Here is a 19,083-nt window from a genome sequence, read left to right on the forward strand (position 1 = left end):
AGATGCTGGAAATACCAAAATTAAAAAAAACCAAAAAGCTGGTACTGCTCAACAGGGCAGGCAGTTTCTTTGGGCAGAGAGGCAGTGTTCATGTTTCAAGTTGATGATTTGAAGAAAACAGTGTTCTTTTGTCTCCTATGGTTTGGTTGGATGCTGATGGAATGATTTGACCTCAGAATCAGCTCATAGCACCTTTCATTACACCAGGACATTCCAAAGGAGTTTACGTTTGAAAGGAAGATGGCATGGTAGCATAGTGGTTGGTGTAAAGTTGATACAGTGCCAGAAACCTGAGTTCAGTTCCCACAGCTGTCGGTGAGGAGTTTGTACATTCTCCCCGTGACTGCGTGGGTTTCCTCCTTTCAAAGATTTTAGGTTAGTAGGTTAATTGGTCACTTGGCTGTAATTGGGAGGTGCAGGCTACTTGGGCCAGAAGGACCTGTAACCACACTGACTGTCTAAATAAGTGAATATTGAAGCAAAGCAGGTGGCTCCCCTGATAGACATTCCTCCTCCAACCAACGTGACAAATGACAAAGCTTTACTGGGAAATTGATGCAGAATGATTGTTATGCAAGTTAATAGCATACTCAGACCATTCATAGTGTCGGAATGAAACAAATGCATTGTGATATAAATGAAGGTCTCTACCCCCATCCTCCCTGTAAAACGAATAAAACATCAGTGACAGTGTTAGACCATCACTGATTTGTAATGAGCTTCAGACTGGATGAAAATGCCACATAAAAATAATTTTTCATTTGCAGATATTGTAGGTGGTACGTTGCATTCAGCCTCTGACTTGCAATACGGTGGGAACCTGCTTATGGGCTTCTATTTTATGCAATGTGCCTAGTCTCTCATTTTTCTTTAGTCCTCAGAGTGTAACTTATAATATTGTGTAGTACCTTTGTTAGCACAGTGATTCTATAAGTAATCCATCTATGTTTCTTTGCAGAATTAACACTGAATCCTCCTGAAGGAATTGTTGCAGGTAAGTAATCCCACATTATACAGCTTTCAATATTCCCCTCCCCCCCCCCCATAAGTATGAAAAAGATATTTGGAAATCAATTGACTGTTGTCCTCCTCAACAGTAGAAGTCGTGGCTTTGACGGGTGCTTTTATAGAAGCCTGGATAAGTAACTGCATGTCATTTTGTGGATAGACACGCTGCAGATACTGTGCCAGACAAGTGGAGAGCATTCCATTACTCTTCTGACTTGTGTAAATAGTAGCCAGGTGTTGCAGTATCAAGAGATGTGCCTCTTGCTGCAGGATACCCAGCTCTTGATCTGATCCTTCAGCTAAGTTACTTATATAGCCTCTTCAGTCAAGCTCCTGACCAGTGGTGACTAGCATATGGAATAAGACCATGAGACATAAGAGCAAAATTAGTCCATTCAGCCCATTGAGTCTTCTCCGCCATTCTATCATGGCTGATCCAGATCCCACTCAATCCCATACATCTGCCTTCTTGCCATATCCTTTAATGTCCCAACCAATCAGAAAATGATCAAACTCCACTTTAAATATACGCACGGACTTGGTCTCCACTGCAGCCTGTGGCAGAGCATTCCACAGATTTACTACCCTCTGGCTAAAAAACATCCTCCTTATCTCTGTTCTAAATGTTTGACCCTCAATTTTGAGGCTGTGCCCTCTAATTCTGGGCACACCGTAGGAAACATCCTCTCCACATCTATCCTATCTAGTCCTTTCAACCTTTGGTAGGTTTCAGTGAGATTCCTGTACAGTACCTACCCCTCCACCTATTTTTGTATCGTCTGCAGCCTTTGCCACAAAACCATCAATTCCATTACCCAAATCACTGACAAATAATTTGAAAAGTAGCAGTCCCAATACTGACCTCTGAGGAACACTACTGGTCACCAGCAGCCAACCAGAAAAGGTCCCTTTTATTCCCACTCGCTGCCTTTTGCCTGTCACCCATTCTGCTATCCATGCTGATACCTTTCCTTATCAGATGGACTACATCCCAGAGTCTTGAGAGGTTGCTGAAAAGATAACAGATGCATTAGTTATGATCTTTCAAGAATCACTTGATTCAGGTATGGAGTCCTGGAGGACTGGAAGATTGTAAATGTCACTCCTCTCTTTAAGAAGGGAGGAAGGCTAAAGAAAGGAAGGCCTAACCTCAAGGGTTGGGAAAGTATTATTAAGGAAAAAGTTTTGAGGTCCTTGGAGACTAATGATCCAAGTTAGCATGGTTTCTGTGAAGGAAAACCTGTTCTGACAAATCTGTCGGAATTTGTTGAAGAAGTAAAAAGCAGGGTAGACAAAGGAGAGGCAGTGGATCTCATTTGCTTGGATTTTCAGAAGGCATTTGATAAGGTGCCACATATGAGGCTACTTAACAAGATAAAATCCTATGGTGTTACAGGAAAGATACTGGCATGGAGAGCGGGATGGCTGACAGGAGGCAATGAGCGGGAATAAAAGGGGCCTTTTCTGGTTGGCTGCTGGTGACCAGTAGTGTTCCTCAGTGGTCAGTATTGGGACTACTGTTTTTCACATTGTTTGTCAATGATTTAAATAATGGAATTAATGGTTTTGTGGCAAAGTTTGTGGATAATATGAAGATGAGTGGAGGGGTAGGTAGTGCTGAGGAAGTAATGCGATTGCAGCAGGACTTAGACAAATTGGAAGAATGGGAAAAAAAGTAGCAGATGGAATACAGTGTTGGGAAATGTATGATAATGCATTTTAGTAAAAGCAACAATAGTGCGGATAACAATATTATCTAAATGGGGAGAAGGTTCAAACATCAGAGGTGCAGAGGGATTTAGGAGTCCTTGTGCAAGACTCCCAGAAGGTTAATTTATAGGTTGAGTCTGGTAAAGAAAGCAAATGCAATGTTGGCATTTATTTGAAGGGGAATAGAATATAAAAGCAAGGAGATAATGCTGAGCCTTTATAAGACACTAGTCAGGCCGTATTTAAGAGTATTGTCAACAGATCTAAGTCCCTTATCTCATTAAGGATGTGTTCTCATTGGAGAGAGTCCAGAGGAGGTTCATGAGGATGATTCTGGGAATGAAAGGGTTACCATCAGAGGAGCGTTCGGCAGCTTTGGGCCTGTACTCATTGGAAGTTAGAAAAATGCAGGGGAGATCTCATTGAAACCTACTGAATGTTGAAAGGACTAGATCAGGTGGATGTGGAGAGGATGTTTCCTGTGGTGGGGCTATCCAGAATTAGAGGGCACAGCCTCAAAATTGAGGGGTGATCGTTTAGAACAGAGGTAAGGAGGAATTTTTTTTAGCCAGAGAGCAGTAAATCTGTGCTGCCACAGACTGCGGTGGAGGCCAAATCTGTGTATATATTTAAGGCGGAAGTTGATCGTTTCTTGATTGGTTGGGACATCAGAGGATATGGCGAGAAGGCAGGTGTATGGGGTTGAGTGGGATCCGGGATCAGCCATGATGGAATGCTGGAGCAGACTCAATGGGCTGAATGGCCTAATTCTGCTCCTATGTCTTATGGTCTTCTGGACCATACAAGAATCAAGTAATTCTTGAAAGATCATGACCAATGCATCTATTATCTCTTCAGCAAACTCTCTCAGGGCTCTGAGATGTAGTCCATCTGAAATCCACATTAAGACCTTTGAGTTTACTTGGCTCTTTTTCGTTTGTAATAGCAATGGCACACTCCTGTTCCCTTACACTCATGGAACTCTGGCACACTGCTAGTGTCTTCCACAGAGAAGACAGATGCAAAATCCCTATTAAGTTCACCTGCTATTTCTTAGTCCCCCATTACAACCTCACCAGCATCATTTTCCGGTGGTATAATATCAGCTCTCATCTCCTTTTTACTCTTTATATGACTGAAAAAAACTTTTGGTATCCTGCTTTATTTTATTGGCTAGTCTCCCCTCATGTTTCATCTTTTCCTTTCTTTTAGCATTTTTAGTTGCCTTTTGTTGAATTTTAAAAGCTTCCCAGTCATCCAACTTCCCACTTACTTTTGCTATCTTATATACCCTTTCCTTGGCTTTTATGCAGTCCATGACTTCCCTTGTCAGTCACAGTTGCCTGCTCCTGCCAGCTGAGAACATCTTCCTCTGTGGGGCATATCTGCTGTGCCCTCACCACCACCAGTATTCCCCTCCAATACACTTCGGCAAGCTTCTCTCTCATGCCTCTGTAATTTACTTTGTTCCATTGATACTGATACATGTGAGTTATGCTTCTCCCTCTCAAATTTCTATGAATTCAATCATATTATGATCACTGCCTCCTAAGGGTTCCTTTACATTAAGCTCCCAAATAAGATCTGGGTTATTACACAATACCCAATCTAAGATAGCCTTTCCCCAAGTAGGCTCAGGCACAAGCTGCTCTAAAAAGCCATATTGTAGGCATTCAATAAATTTCCTGTCTTGCAACCCAACACCAACCTGGTTTTTCCAATCCCTTACATATTGAAGTCCCCCATTACAATTGTGCCATTTCCCTTATTACATGCCTTTTCCAGCTCCCTTTGCAATCTCAACCCCATATCTTGGCTACTATCTGGAGGCCTATATATGATTCCCATAATTTTGTCTTACCCTTGCAATTTCTTAACTCCACCCACAAAGATTCAACATTCTCTGACCCTATGTCACTTCTTTCTAAAGATGTAATGCCATCTCTTAGCAACAGAGCTACACCACTCCCTATGCCTTCCTGCCTGTCCTTTTGATACAATGCATATCCTTTGATTTTAAGCTCCCAACTCTGGCCTTCTTTCAGCCATGATTCGGTGTTGCCCATAGCATCATACTGACCAATCTCAAATTGTGCCACAAGTTCGTCCACCTTATTCTGCATGCTAGACGCATTTAAATGCAACACCTTCAGTCCTGCATTCTTCACCCATTTTGAATTTTGTATCTGTGGTACAATTTAGCTTTTTGCTCTGTCGGCACTTGTACCCAATCATTAGCTTATCCTTCCTTACATTCATGTTGCGCTCATCATCTACTTGTAAACTTGCTGACTCATCCTCGGTCTATCATACAGGTTGCAATCCCAAGCCATGTTTGCTTAAACCACTCTCCATTCTCAACAGCTGTAGTAAATTTGTCTGCAAGAATATCAGTCCCCCTCAGATTCAAGTGCAACCTGTCCCTTTAATACAGGTCCTACCTACCCCAGAAGAGGTCTCAATTATCCAGCACTCTGAAGCCCACTGCCCCTTGCTCCAATTCTTCAGCCAAGCATTTATCTGCCACTTCATTTTTATTCCTGTCCTTACTGTCATGTGACACAGGTAGCACTCCCCAGATTACTACCTTTGAGATCCTGCTTCTCAGCTTCCTTCCAAACTTTCAGTATTTTTTTTTCAGGACCTCCTCCCTTTTTCTTCTTATGTCATTGGTACCAATGTGTACCACAACTTCTGGCTGCTCACCCTCCCTTTTCAGGATATGGTGGAGGAGTCTAGAAACATCATGGACCCTGGCACCTAGGAGGCAAACTACCATCCGTGTTTCCTTTTCACAAGCCTAGAATCACGTATCTGTTCCCCTAACTATAGAGTCCCCTATTACTGCTGCCATCCTCTTCAGTTCCCTACCTTTTCTGAGCTAGACTCAGTGCCAGAGACATGGCTGCTGTTGCTTCCCCCATGTAAGTCATTCCCCCCAAACAGTACTCAAAATGGAGTACTTATTGTTGAGAGGAATGGCCACAGGGGTGTTCTCTATCTGACGTACTCCTTTCCCTCATGATAGTCATCCATTTATCTGTCTCCTTTAGCCTTGAGGTGACTACCTCATTGTAGCTCCCATCTCTCTCTGCTTCACTTTCCCTAATAAGCCAAAGGTCATCGAGCTGCAGCTCCAGTTTCCTAACACGGTCTCTAAGGAGCTACATCTCGATGTACCTGGCACAGATCTAAGCTGTGTAGGTACACTTAAGAAATCTTTCAAGCATCTTGTATACTTAAGTTGGGTTTAATCTTAATTTTCTCTATTGCTGTTCACAGGACCAATCAGCGAGGAGAACTTTTTTGAATGGGAGGCCTTAATCATGTAAGGTTATAAGTTTATAGTATGCCCAATTTTTGTGGATGTCAGTTGGTGGTTTAAGCAGCATCTTGAAAAGTATGCATGAACAATGTGAAACTCGTATGATGTCTTTCAGGAACTAACAGGCTTAGCAACCAGCAGTACAAAGCCATTGTTGACCACAGGTCTAAATTGATCTCTCCAATCACACAATCTTCTCACAAACTGATTAAATTAATCCTGAATTTACTACTCAGTTAATTCATTTATCTGGACATTTACTACCTTATTCGTACACATGCAGCTAGGTGATTATTGATGTGTTGTTATTCCGTACAAAAGTGTGTTCTGTTCAGTGGCACATATATAGCAAATGTAATAAGTCAATTTAGTGCATGTATTTGGCCATTATCACATTTTTGTTTATATGAACTTCTCATAAAAGACTGTGCTTAAGCTAAGAGGGGAATAATTAGAGGACCTGAGGAACCGTGATTTGCCAATCTTTGTGCAGTGTAATTTAATAATAAATTGGAATAAATAGATAAGTATGAACTTGTAAAATGAAGTTTGACAGTACTTCATGGCTAGGCACAACTCAAATGCTATTTATCAATTTGCTGACAACATCACTATTGTTGGCAGAATTTTAGATGGTGACAAGGCGCACAAGAGCGAGATAGATCAGCTGGTTGAGTAGTGTTGCAGCAACAACCTTGTACTCAGTGTCAGTAAGGCCAAAGAATTAATTATGGACTTCAGGAAGGGTAAGATGAGGGAACACATACCAGTCTTCATAGAGGGAATCAGAAGAGGAAAGAGTGAGCAATCTCAAGTTTCTGGGTGACAACATCTCTGAGGATCTTTCCTGGACCAAATATAATAATGCAACTACAAAGAAGGCACAACAGTGGCTGTATTTCATTAGGAGTTTGAGGAGATTTGGTGCGTCACCAAAGACACTTGCAGATTTCTGCAGATGTACTGTGAAGAGCATAAGCTGCGGAAAGTTGTAAACTCAGCTACATCGTGGGCACGAGCCTCCCCAGCACCTTGGACATCTTCAAGGAGCTATGCGTCAAAAAGGCAGCATCCATCATTAAGTACCTCCATCACCAAAAACATATATATATTGGTGCTATTACATCTGATTTTGAAGTGCCTAGGTTAAATTATTTAAAAGGTAGAGCTATGCTAAACTATTATTTTCTCTCAACCAACTAGTTGGGGCTTCTGCTGCTAAAAGCTGTCATTTTACTCAATAAATGATTTAATCTTTTTAATCATATGCAATTGAATTAATCTTTGATTTGTACTTATTTATTTAGAGAGCAAATAACAATAATAATGAGCAAGGTTGGTACTTAGCGACTGGAATAATGCCTCACTAAAATGTATGTATTTAATATTGTGCTTGTTTAAAAAAAACTGACTTTAACTTAAAAATAACTGGTGTTGGAATTGCAATTTCTGTAAATGAACAGATACAATACTAAGTATCTTTCGTTTAATGGCAGATTGATGAAAAATTACAACTTCAAAACGCGTTCCTGTAGTAGGAGCCAAGAAGAAGGTTTGTGCATCTGTATGTGCGAATAACAGCTTGGTCTTAAATCATTTTAGTCCGCTTTGCCATCGAATCTAGTCAAAATGATGGTTGTATGCAATTATTACCCCACTCTTAAGAATTCAGTCCATGCATTGAACACTCTGAACTGGAGTGGATGTCTTACAGCAATCTTGAACTGTGTAAGAAGACATTCCAATGAAGCTCACTGTAAGCATAAAAGCATTTTCTGGCTAGGCACATTATAGCTATCATGACTCAAAAGTAAATTCAGTAACTTTAATTAGTATGTATCTTGCGTTTCCAGCTCATTCAGTGTCCATTTTGTCCTTGTAATTTCTGATGCAATTTGTATTCAGCTTTTTACTCCATTTTTGTTATTTATTGGTGTTTGCTATTTCTGTTTCATCCTGCTCCATCATCACATAGTATTCATTCTCTATTGTCCACTTTCTATTACTGCAATGAGGATCCTCCAATTTTATTCTTTTCAGGCCTCTCCATCTCATCTGTTACTTAAAAGTTAGCTCTAACATTTCGCACTCTGATGAAAGATCTTTGACCTCTTCACAGATGTAGTCTGTGCAGCTGAATTTGTGTTTAATTGCTCTTGTCTTTTTAATAGTGAAACTATTTGAGGAGGGAAAAAAGTACATGAGGCCACCCCTGATATTTTGTGCTGGAAGTTAGTGCACTGCTGATTGTTTCTTAAGATATTACTGTTGCCTGCAGCTATCATTCACAGCCCGTTCTTGTCCTTGAGTGGGACCCCTGGCATGAGATTTTGAAGAGATTGATTTTAATTGTGTACGCCCCTTATAATTGTCTGTCTCACAGAAATGATTTAATAGCTGTAGAAGCCATGGGACAAGATTAAATTGCTGTACTTAACTAAAAGACTTGAAATTGTGCCCACATTCAACAGTGGTTACAAATTAGACAAATGTTTTTCTTAAATAAAACTTCAAAGAAAATCATAACCATTGATCTGCATTTTAAAATGAAGTCAATTAAATCTAATGTTAATCACTCCTCAATTAACATCACTAAATCAGGATATTTGGCCATTATCATATGTTTGTTTATATGAAAAGAATGTGCTTAAGCTAAGAGGGGAAAAAATGAGAGGACATCAGGAACAAGTTTTTCCAAACATGATAGATATATTGAATGGGTTACCAGAGGAAGTAGTAGAGACAGGTACAATTACGGTGTTTAATTTTTTTTTAATTGGACAGATACATGGTTAGGAAAGATTTAGGGGGATATGGGGCAAATGGGACTAGCTAAGGTAGGCACTTTGGTCTGCATGGATGAGTTGGGCAGAAGGGCCTTTTTCCTTGCTATGTAACTGACTTTACATTACCATGGTACATCCTGAAACAGCTGTGCTATAAAAACAATTTTTTTTACTTATACACAAATTTAGTATACTGGATAGAAAACAAATATGTTTTCTACATTGCCATTTGGTATGGTTGATGGACAGATTTATCTATTCTACAAATTTTGTTATAGTTCACAGTGAAAATCCATATCTTATGCGGTTTATAATTAATTGAATGTTCATATATACGTGATTTAACAAATCTGTTTGCTAATGATGCCGATTTTAGCAAGCTTGTCCAGATGGAATAGAACATGTTGGAAAAAATGGAATTCAACCTGTGCTGTGAGAAAAAACTATCTCCTAACAGGTGAAGTGGCTGTGGTATGATGAGTAGAAAAGGTGCAGCTCAGTAGCATAGTGGTTAGCACAACGTTTTACAGTACCAGCGACCTGGGTTCATCTCCCACCGCTGTGTAAAGAGTTTGTATGCTTTCCCTGTGACCACGTGGGTTTCCTCCGGGTTATCCAGTTTCTTCCCACGGTCCAGCGATGTATGTTTGATGGGTAAATAGGTCATTGTAAATAGTCTCGTGATTAGGCCAGGGCAGTGAGGCTCTAAGTGCCACAAGGTCCTATTCCACGCTGCATCTCAATAAATAAATAAATAGTTCAAGAGTGATCGCCAATCTTTGTGCAATGTCATTTCATAATAAATTGGAATAAGTACACAAGTATGAAATTGTAAAATAAAGTTTGACAATACATGTATGTGATATGTTTTTAAAGCTTCAGCTGCTGAGTGACTGCATGTAGAAAGCTGAACAGACAGAATAATAGGAATTTCTGTGAGTAAGATATTGACTTCTTATTTTGGTGCACATAATAAAAAGTTAGATTAGGTTGTGTGACCTTTAAGCCCCTGCCACTTAGATCTGCCTGATTACCACTTCTACTTATACAGTAGCATGGAACTGTTGTATAGAGTTTATGTCTCTACTTTGCAAAAGCAATGTAGTTTGTTTCACCAGGTGTTCAGTTTTTTTCCTTTTTAAAGTCCTGCTCTAATGACCCATTTTGAAAACCACAATTGAAAATGAACCTTCCACTCTGGTGCAAGATGGCGCCAGTGAGCCACAGCGATGTTCTGTGGGCTACTTACAATACTTCTAAATATACTTCTTTTTTTGAATTACTCCCACTGCAACCTGCAGCAAGAAATTTCCCTTCAACCAATGTACTTTTAAATTGACTTAATGAACTACAGATTTCATGATCTTCAGAAAGACTCGACGGACTTAACAAACAAGCAAACTGGCACTGCAACTTTAAGTGGACGAGGGCTCATTGTCATGGCTGGAAGCGAGTCAAGAGCAGGGGAATCCAAGCCAGGCTGAAACTCAGGAATGAGCTAACCACTACACTATTGTACCCAGCATCTTGTTAGCATATGTGCAGTTGCTGGAGAACAACATCAAGGACCTGAGGGCAAGATTAGTGTGTCAAAGTGAAATGTGAAATTGTTGTGCTTTGTGTTTTACTCACTCCCAGCACACCAGATATGGTCATCAGACCTGAAGGCTTCTCAGAATCAGAATCAAGTTTATTACCACCGGCATGTGACATGAAATTTGTTAACTTAGCAGCAGCAGTTCAATGCAATACATAATACAGAAGAATAAATAAATAAATAAACAAGTAAATCTTATTCAGTATACTTTATACAGTATACATATATTGAAAAGATTAAAACTAAAATAATATATATTAAAAATATGAGGTACTGCCCAAGGGTTCAATGTCCAATTAGGAATCAGATGACAGAGTGGAAGAAGCTGTTCCTGAATTGCTGAGTGTATGCCTTCAGGCTTCTGTACCTCCTACCTGATGGTAACAGTGAGAAAAGGGCATGCCCTGGGTGCTGGAGGTCCTTAATAATGGACACTGCCTTTCTGAGGCATCGCTCCTTGAAGATGTCCTGGGTACTTTGTTGGTTAGTACCCAAGATAGAGCTGACTAGATTTACAACCTTCTGTAGCTTCTTCCGGTCCAGTGCAGTAGCACCCCTCCCTATACCACACAGTGATGCAGCCTGTCAGAATGCTCTCCACGGTGTATCTATAGAGCTTTTTAAATGTATTTGTTGACATGCCAAATCTCTTCAAACTCCTAATAAAATATAGTTGCTGTCTTGCCTTCTTTATAACTGCATTGATACTTTGGGACCATGTTAGATTCTCGGTGATCTTGACACCCAGGAACCTGAAGCTGCTTACTCTCTCCACTTCTGATCCCTTTATGATGATTGGTATGTGTTCCTTCGTCTTACCCTTCCAGAAGCCATCAATCAGCTCTTTCATCTTATGTTGAGTGCCAGGTTGTTGCAGCGGCACCACTCCACTAGTTGGCATATCTCACTCCTGTACGCCCTCTTGTCACCATCTGAGATTCTACCAACAATGGTTGTATCATCAGCAAATTTATAGATGGTATTTGAGCTATGCCTAGCCACACAGTCATGGGGATATAAAGAGTAGAGCAAAGGGCTAATCACACACCCCTGAGGTGCACCAGTGTTGATCGTCAGTGAGGAGGAGATGTTATCATCAATCCACACAGATTGTGTTCTTCTGGTTAGGAAGTCAAGCATCGAATTGCAGAGGGAGGTACAGAGGCCCAGGTTCTGCAACTTCTCAATCAGGATTGTGGGAATGATGGTATTAAATGCTGGTGTATAGTTGATGTAGGTGTTTGTGTTGTTGAGATGGTCTAAAGCCTTGTGGAGAGCCTTTGAGATTGCGTCTACTGTTGACCTATTGTGGTGATAGGCAAATTGCAACGGGTCCAGGTCCTTGCTGAGGCAGGAATTCAGTCTAGTCATGACCAACCTGTCAAAGCATTTCATCACTGTAGATGTGAATGCTACCAGGTGATAGTCATTAAGGCAGCTCACATTATTCTTCTTAAGCACTGGTATAATTGTCGCCTTTTTGAAGCAAGTGGGAACTTCCACCCATAGCAGTGAGAGGTTGAAGTGTCCTTGAATACTCACACCAGTTGGTTGGCACAAGTTTTCAGACCCTTACCAGGTACTCCGTCGGGACCTTCTCCTTGTGAGGGCTCACTCTCTTTAATGATGGCCTCACATCGGTCTCTGAGATAGAGATCATAGGGTCATCAGATGCAGCAGGGATCTTCACAACTGTAGTTGTATTCTCCCTTTCAAAGCAGCATAGAAGGCATTGAGTTCCTCTGGTAATGAATCATCACTGCCATTCATGCTATTGGGTTTTGCTTTGTAGGAAGTGATGTTTGTGCATCTGATGTCGCCTCAACCTCATTTGAAATTGTCTCTTCGCCCTTGAAATAGTCCTTCACAAATCGTACCTGGTTTTCTGGTATAGGCCTGGGTTGCCAGACTTGAGTGCCACAGATCTAGCTTTCAACAGATGACGTACCTCCTGGTTCATCCACGGATTTTGGTTTGAGAATGTGCAGTAAGTTTTTGTAGGCACACACTCATCCACACAAGTTTTAATGAATTCAGTAACAACTGCAGCATACTAATCCAGGTTCAAAGATGGATCCCTGAATACAGTTCAGTCCACCGATTCAAAGCAGTCCTGTAGGCGCTCCTGTGCTTCCCTTGTAATACCTTCTTGGTGCTGCAGTCTTTAGTCTGTGCCTATACTCAGGGAGTAGAAATACAGCCAGCTGATCAGACTTCCCGAAGTGAGGCGTGGAATAGCACGGTAGGCATTTTTGATGGTGGTATAGCAATGGTTCAGTGTGTTGTTTCCTCGGGTATTGCAAATGATCTGTTGATGGTAATTGCTTAGTGATTTTTTTCAGACTAGCCTGGTTAAAATCTCCCAAAACAATGGTGAAGGTGTTAGGATGCGCTGTTTCGTGCATGTTGATCCTATTGCTCAGATCATCTAAAGCCTGATTGACATTGGCGTAAGGTGGAATGTATACTGCTAATAAAATAACCCTGGAGAACTCCTGTGGTAGGTAAAAATAATGGCACTTAACTGCTAGATGTTCCAAGTCTGGTGAGCAGAATTGGGACAGCACTGATACACTTGTGCTCCAAGAAGAGTTGATCATGAGGCATACTCCTCCACCTCTGCTTTTGAGCGACTCTATAGATCTATCCTGATGGTGTATAGTAAACCTGTAGTTCTAAATCGCTGCATCTGGTACGGAAGGAGTTAACCAGGATTCCGTGAAACAAAGGACACACATGGTCCTAATGTCCCTTTGATTCAGCACCCTAGCTCTGAGATCATCGATTTTATTCATCAGAGACTGCACGTTTGCCAGGAGTTTAAAACTCTTAAACGCACTTGTAACCCCGATCTACAGACATGCTTCCTCCATGGGTGCTTCCATCCACGATCAGAGTTGTTTCCATCAGTTTTAAGCAGGGATAGTTCATTTAAACACATGAAGACTTCTTTGTTGACTGTACTGACCTTGGAAGCAGTTGTGCTTTTTAGCTGTATCAGGCTGAAACGAGAATATTTAACGTATCCATTGAGGGTACTGCAGCTACTCGAGTTGCCCCTAAGTATATATAGGATGGACCAAACTGCTGATTCGGAAAAGGTGTGTGCTTCATAATAACCTCTCTGTGGTGCTCCATTGTGGCATTTTGTCAAACTCCTGTTCCCCCGACCTTGAACACCTAATGATCAAATGTCATCGGTTCTATTTACCAAGGGGATTCTCCTTCATGATCCTGACTGCAGTGTACATACCACCATTGGCCAACTATAATCAAGTGCTTGAGATACCGCATGATACCGTCACCAAACAAGAAACAGTCCGCTTCGAGGATTCCAATCCCCAGGGATTCCAATCAGACTTGTTTGAAGAAATCCATGCCCAATTACAGTCAGCATAGAATCTGTAGCACCAGAGGTCCCACTGTCATACTAAAATAAGGAATGCCTACCATTCCATGCCCAAACCACATTTTGGGAAATCTGATCACTTGGCTGTCTTTCTCCTACCTGCATATCAGATTCAGATTCAGTTTATTGTCATTTAGAAACCACAAATGCAATGCAGTTAAAAAATGAGACAATGTTCCCCAGAATGATATCACAAAAGCATATGACAAAACAGACTACACCAGAAAATCAACGTAACGTTTGGCAATCCTCAATCCAGAGTCCGGAGAGGCTGCTGCGTATTAATATCGCGCTACCGTCTAGCGTGTTCCCCGAAAAGGAGCTCCAAATCCATCAGATAAAAACAAGACCAAAAACTAAAGCTACAAGATCTGCACAAAACCATAATAGTTACAACAGTGCAAACAATAGCATAATTGATAAAAAAAAAACAGACTATGGGCACAGTAAAAATAGTCCAAGATGTTAAAGGACTGCAAGTTCAAAAGAAATCACCACAGTTTCCACAAGTCCCCAGGGTCCTGACAGACTCGCCATCCCACGCCGGCGGCAGAAGGGAGTACCCCCGCTATGGACTTCCACGGCGCCGCCCGACTCAGCCTCACAGACGCAGCACACAATGGAAGCTAAAGAGCAAAGCTCCAGAGATTAGGACAATAAAGAGGTGGTTGGCGGAGACAGGAGTGGCTACGGGTTTGCTTTGAGTCGGTGGACTGGGCGGTATTCAAGGACTCATCTCAGGTCTGATTGAGTACACTATAGTTGTAATGGACTTTGTAAAAACAGTTGTAGACAAGTGTGTCCCCACAAAATCATTCAGAGTCTTCCCCAATCAGAAACCCTGGATGAATCAAGAGATCCACAATCTGCTGAGGGCCAGATCAGAGGCACTCAAGTCTGGTGATTGAGAAAGTTACAGGAGGTCCAGGTATGATCTCCAGAAAGCCATCTCACAGACAATGTGGCAATTCGGGACTAAACTTGAATCAGTGAGGGATGCTCGACAGTTGTGACAGGGCTTCGTTTCCAGATGAGTTCAATGCTGGCATTGACTGTCAAAACATGGAGGAATCATCACAAGCTCCCTCTGCCCCCAATGATCCTGTGATTTCAGTCTCTGAGGCTGACGTGCACGCATCCTTCAGGAGGGTGAACTCACGAGAAGCCATCTGGCCCAGATGGTGTACCTGGCTGAGTCCTCAAGACTTGTGCTGATCAACTGGCTGGAGTGTTTACTGAGACTTTTAACCTCTCACTTTGACAGTATGAGGCACCCACTTGCTTCAAGCAACTTTCAATTATACTGACAGGTGCCTAAGAAGAAGGTGGTAACCAGCCAATGACTATCATCCAGTAGCACTGTGATGAAGTGTTGAAGTGTTTTGAGAGGTTGGTGATGAAGCATATCAATTCCTGCCTGAGAAGTGACTTTGATCTGTTCCTATTTGCCTACCAGCACAAGAATTCAATAGCTGATGCCATCTCATTTGTTCTTCACTCAACCTTGGAACATCTGGACAGCAAAGATGCATAAATCAGGATGCTCTTTATTGACTACAGCATTTGACACCATTGTCTTCTCAAAACTAATCAATAAGCTTCTCAATACCTCCTTATGCAATTGATCCTTGATTTCTTCACTTGCAGACTCCAGTCATTTCAAATTGACAACAACATCTCTGCAATCTCCATCAGTACAGGTGCACCTGAAGTCAGTGTACTTAGCCCCCTTCTCTACTCTCTTTACACTTATGACTGTGTGGCTGAACACAGCTCCAGTGTTTGTTGATATTAAAAGGTGGTAACGAATCAGCAGATAGGAGGGAGATTGAAAATCTGGCTGAGTAGTGCCTCAGCTGACATTGAGTAAGGGGGTCAGCAAGAACAAGGAGCTGGTTATTCAGGAGGAGGAATCCAGTGGTCCAGAGGCTACTCCTCAGAGTATCAGAGGTGGAGAGGATCAATAACTTGGTGGTCCTCCATGGTGGTGTTATTTCAGAGGTCCTGTCCTATGCCCTGTACGTATGACCAATTACAAAGAAAGCATGGTAGCACCTCTATTTCCTTAGGGGTTTGTGAAGATTCAACATGATACAGTACCTAAAACTTAGACAAACTTCTGTAGCTGACTGGTGGAGAGTATGTTGATCGGCTGTATCACAGCTTGGTATGGAAACACCAATGCTCTTGAAAAGAAAATCCTACAAAAAGTATTGGATATGGCCCAGTCTGTTACGGGTTAAACCCTCCCCATCATTGAGCACATATACATGAAATACTGTCGTAGGAAAGCAGTGTATACCATCATAGATCCTCAACACCCATTATTTATCATTATCATTATTATTATTTCTTACTTTTTCTACTTGCACAATTTATTGTCTTTTATACACTCAGTTGGTGCAGTCTTACATTGATCCTATTATGGTTATTGGATTTTATTCCCCCAAGGAAATTAATAAGACCATAAGATACTGGCCCATTGGGTCTGCTCCACCATTTCATCACAGCAGATCCAGTTTTCCTCTCAGCCCCAATCTCCTGCCTTCTCCCTGTGTCCCTTCATGCCCTGACCAATCAAGAATCTATCAACCTCTGCTTTAAATATATATAAAGACTTTGTCCCCATAGCTGCCTGTGGCAAAGAACTCCACAGGTTCACCACTCTCTGACTAAATAAATTCCTCCTCATCTCCGTCCTTAAAGGGTGCCCCTCTATTCTGAGGCTGTGTCCTCTAGTCTTACACTCTCCCACCTCAGGAAACATTTTCTTCACATCCACTTTATCAAAGCCTTTCAACATGCAATAGGTTTCAGTGAGGGCACCCCTCATTCTTCTGAATTCCAGTGAGTACAGGTCCAGAGCCATCAAACGCTCTTCATGTGACAAGCCATTCAATCCCGAAATCACTTTCATGAACCTCCTTTGAACCCTCTCCAGTTTCAGCACATCCTTTCTAAGATAAATATCCCAAAGTTGCTCGCAATACTCCAAATGAGGACTCACTAGAGCTTTATAAAGTCTCAACATTACATCCTTGCTTATATATGACATTCTTCTTGGAATGAATGCTAACACTGCATTTGCCTTCCTCACCACAGACTCAACCTGTAAATTAACCTTTAGGGAATCCTGCACAAGGACTCCCAAGTCCCCTTTGCATCTCAGATTTTTGTATTTTCTCTCCATTTAGAGAATAGTCAACCCTTTAATTTCTTCTACCAAAGTGCATGACCATAGACTTTCTGACACTGTATTCCATCTGTTGTTTCCTTGCCCATTCTCCTAATCTAAATCCATCAGTCCCTACACAGACCCCTGTGCAACACCACTAGTCACCGGCAGCCAGTCAGAAAAGGCTCCCTTTATTCCCACTCTGCCTCCTGCCAATCAGCCACTGCTTTGTCCATGCTAGAATCTTTCCTGTAACACCATGGGCCTGGAGCTTGTTAAGTAGCTTCATGTGTGGCACCTTGTCAAAGGCCTTCTGAAAATCCAAGTACACTTCAACCGATTGTCCTTTGTCTATATTGCTTGTTTCTTCTTCAAAGAATTCCAGCAGATATGTCAGGCAAGATTTTCACTTGAGAAAACCATGCTGACTATTGCTTATTTTATTATGTGCCTCCAAGTACCCTGAGACCTCATCCTTAATAATCAACTCCAACATCTTCCCAGCCACTGAGGTCAGACTAATTGACCTGTAGTTTCCTTTCTTCTGCCTCTCTCCCTTCTTGAAGAGTGGAGTGACATTTATAATCTGTAACAATCTCAGGTTTTTAATATAGTGACGTATTTGTACTTCGATAATACATTTACTTTGAACCGTATCAGATGGTACATTACAGGAGCTTAATACTCATTCCTTTTGAGATAACTTTTGTCCTTCTTTATCTTCAAGGTGCCAGTCACCTTCGATCTACAAATAATGCCACAGAATCTTTTCCATTCATTGGCAACATTTGTGCTTTGGTGCAGTGTTTCACCAAAAATCATGTCAAGAGAATCATGGTGACATGAGATATGAAGCCTACATGATTAGTTTGGCAAAAGAAAGCTATTGGGAATCATATATGGAAAGTAATTAGTATTTTGCCTTTTTCCTTTGCTGTTCTGCAATCCCTGAAGATTTTGCTGAAAATGTTTGTTTTATTGAAACTGATTCCACTTCAGATAGTGAGTCATAACGCTTCACAATATGTTTTCAACAAATCACTGTTCTGCCACTTACCTTATATTGGTGGCTTCCAGCAAGTTGCCAGCTCTCAAGATGGCAGTAAAGCTGTGCTAAAGAGCCTGCAGATTGGTCATTGGCTCACATTGACTATTGAGTACCCATTTATGTTAATCCCATTTTATTTTCTCCATTTTCCCCTCAGATTCAGGAGTTTCATACTCATTCCTTTGGGGTTAACCCCTTCCCCAATTCTATTGCTCACCTACAAACTAGAGACAGTTTGTCTCCTAACACACATGTCTTTGGGATGAACGTACAACACTATAGGAAGAAAGCTGAGCACCTAGATAAATTCCATCCAGTCAAAGGACAGGATGAAAACTGCACATAGAAAGCACCAGCGAACAGTATTGAACCACTGTTGCTGGAGCTGTGTGACAGTAGCTCTACTAATTGGGCTTTTTGTAAACTTTTCATTTATAAAGGCATGCTTAATGTTGACATTTTGTCAGAGTAGTATGTTAAAGGGGCGAGAGGGAGAGAGAGAATCAGACTCCAAGGCACAAAGTGATCTCTCTAGTGGCCGTAAGAAGTTAACCTTGGTATTCTGGTCAATATTTATTTTAAAAAAGTATTATCTGCTCATCTTCCAGTAGGCGGCGCGGCACACGACAGCAGCGGCTTTTTCGGATCTGGTGCTACATTAATTTAGTATTTTAAGTTTAATCTTAAATTAAAATTTAATTTTAAGGCACAATTAGGGTTTAGGGCAATGGATAACAGAGTGACTATCTACTGCTACAATACAGAGTTCGCCCAAAAACAAACCTTCATGAAAATCTGCTGGGTACATCACACGGCCTCGGCTTGCTGAGGGAATTGGGCCTGCAGTCCTTGGAGTCGTTTGATACGGGTGGCCAGAGTTGGGGATGGTGTGCTAGGAAGCGGAAGCGAGGCGAGCGGGCAGGAGTCCATGCCAGGAAAAAAAATCAAGCCCTAGCCGGCCGGCCCTCCCATCCATTCTGCTCTCAAATGGACATTAAATTGGACTACATCTGTGACAACAAAAT

General features: G+C 41.5%; 1 protein-coding gene across 3 annotated transcripts in view; it reads left to right on the forward strand.

Annotated features, from left to right (window-relative positions):
• Positions 1–19,083, forward strand: part of ube2g2 (ubiquitin-conjugating enzyme E2G 2 (UBC7 homolog, yeast)) — a 53,862-nt gene that overhangs the window by 21,657 nt on the left and 13,122 nt on the right. For 2 of the 3 annotated variants that reach the window (XM_073046637.1, XM_073046638.1), the window contains exons 2-3: positions 959–994; positions 6,001–6,046. In XM_073046637.1, the coding sequence (XP_072902738.1) occupies positions 959–994; positions 6,001–6,046 (82 nt within the window). Of the gene's footprint in view, positions 1–958; positions 995–6,000; positions 6,047–7,539; positions 7,596–19,083 lie in introns of those variants that run through there. The other variant, XM_073046639.1, reaches the window with a different exon arrangement.

The sequence above is a fragment of the Hemitrygon akajei genome, chromosome 5 (assembly GCF_048418815.1).
Source record: "Hemitrygon akajei chromosome 5, sHemAka1.3, whole genome shotgun sequence".
NCBI lineage: Eukaryota > Metazoa > Chordata > Chondrichthyes > Myliobatiformes > Dasyatidae > Hemitrygon > Hemitrygon akajei.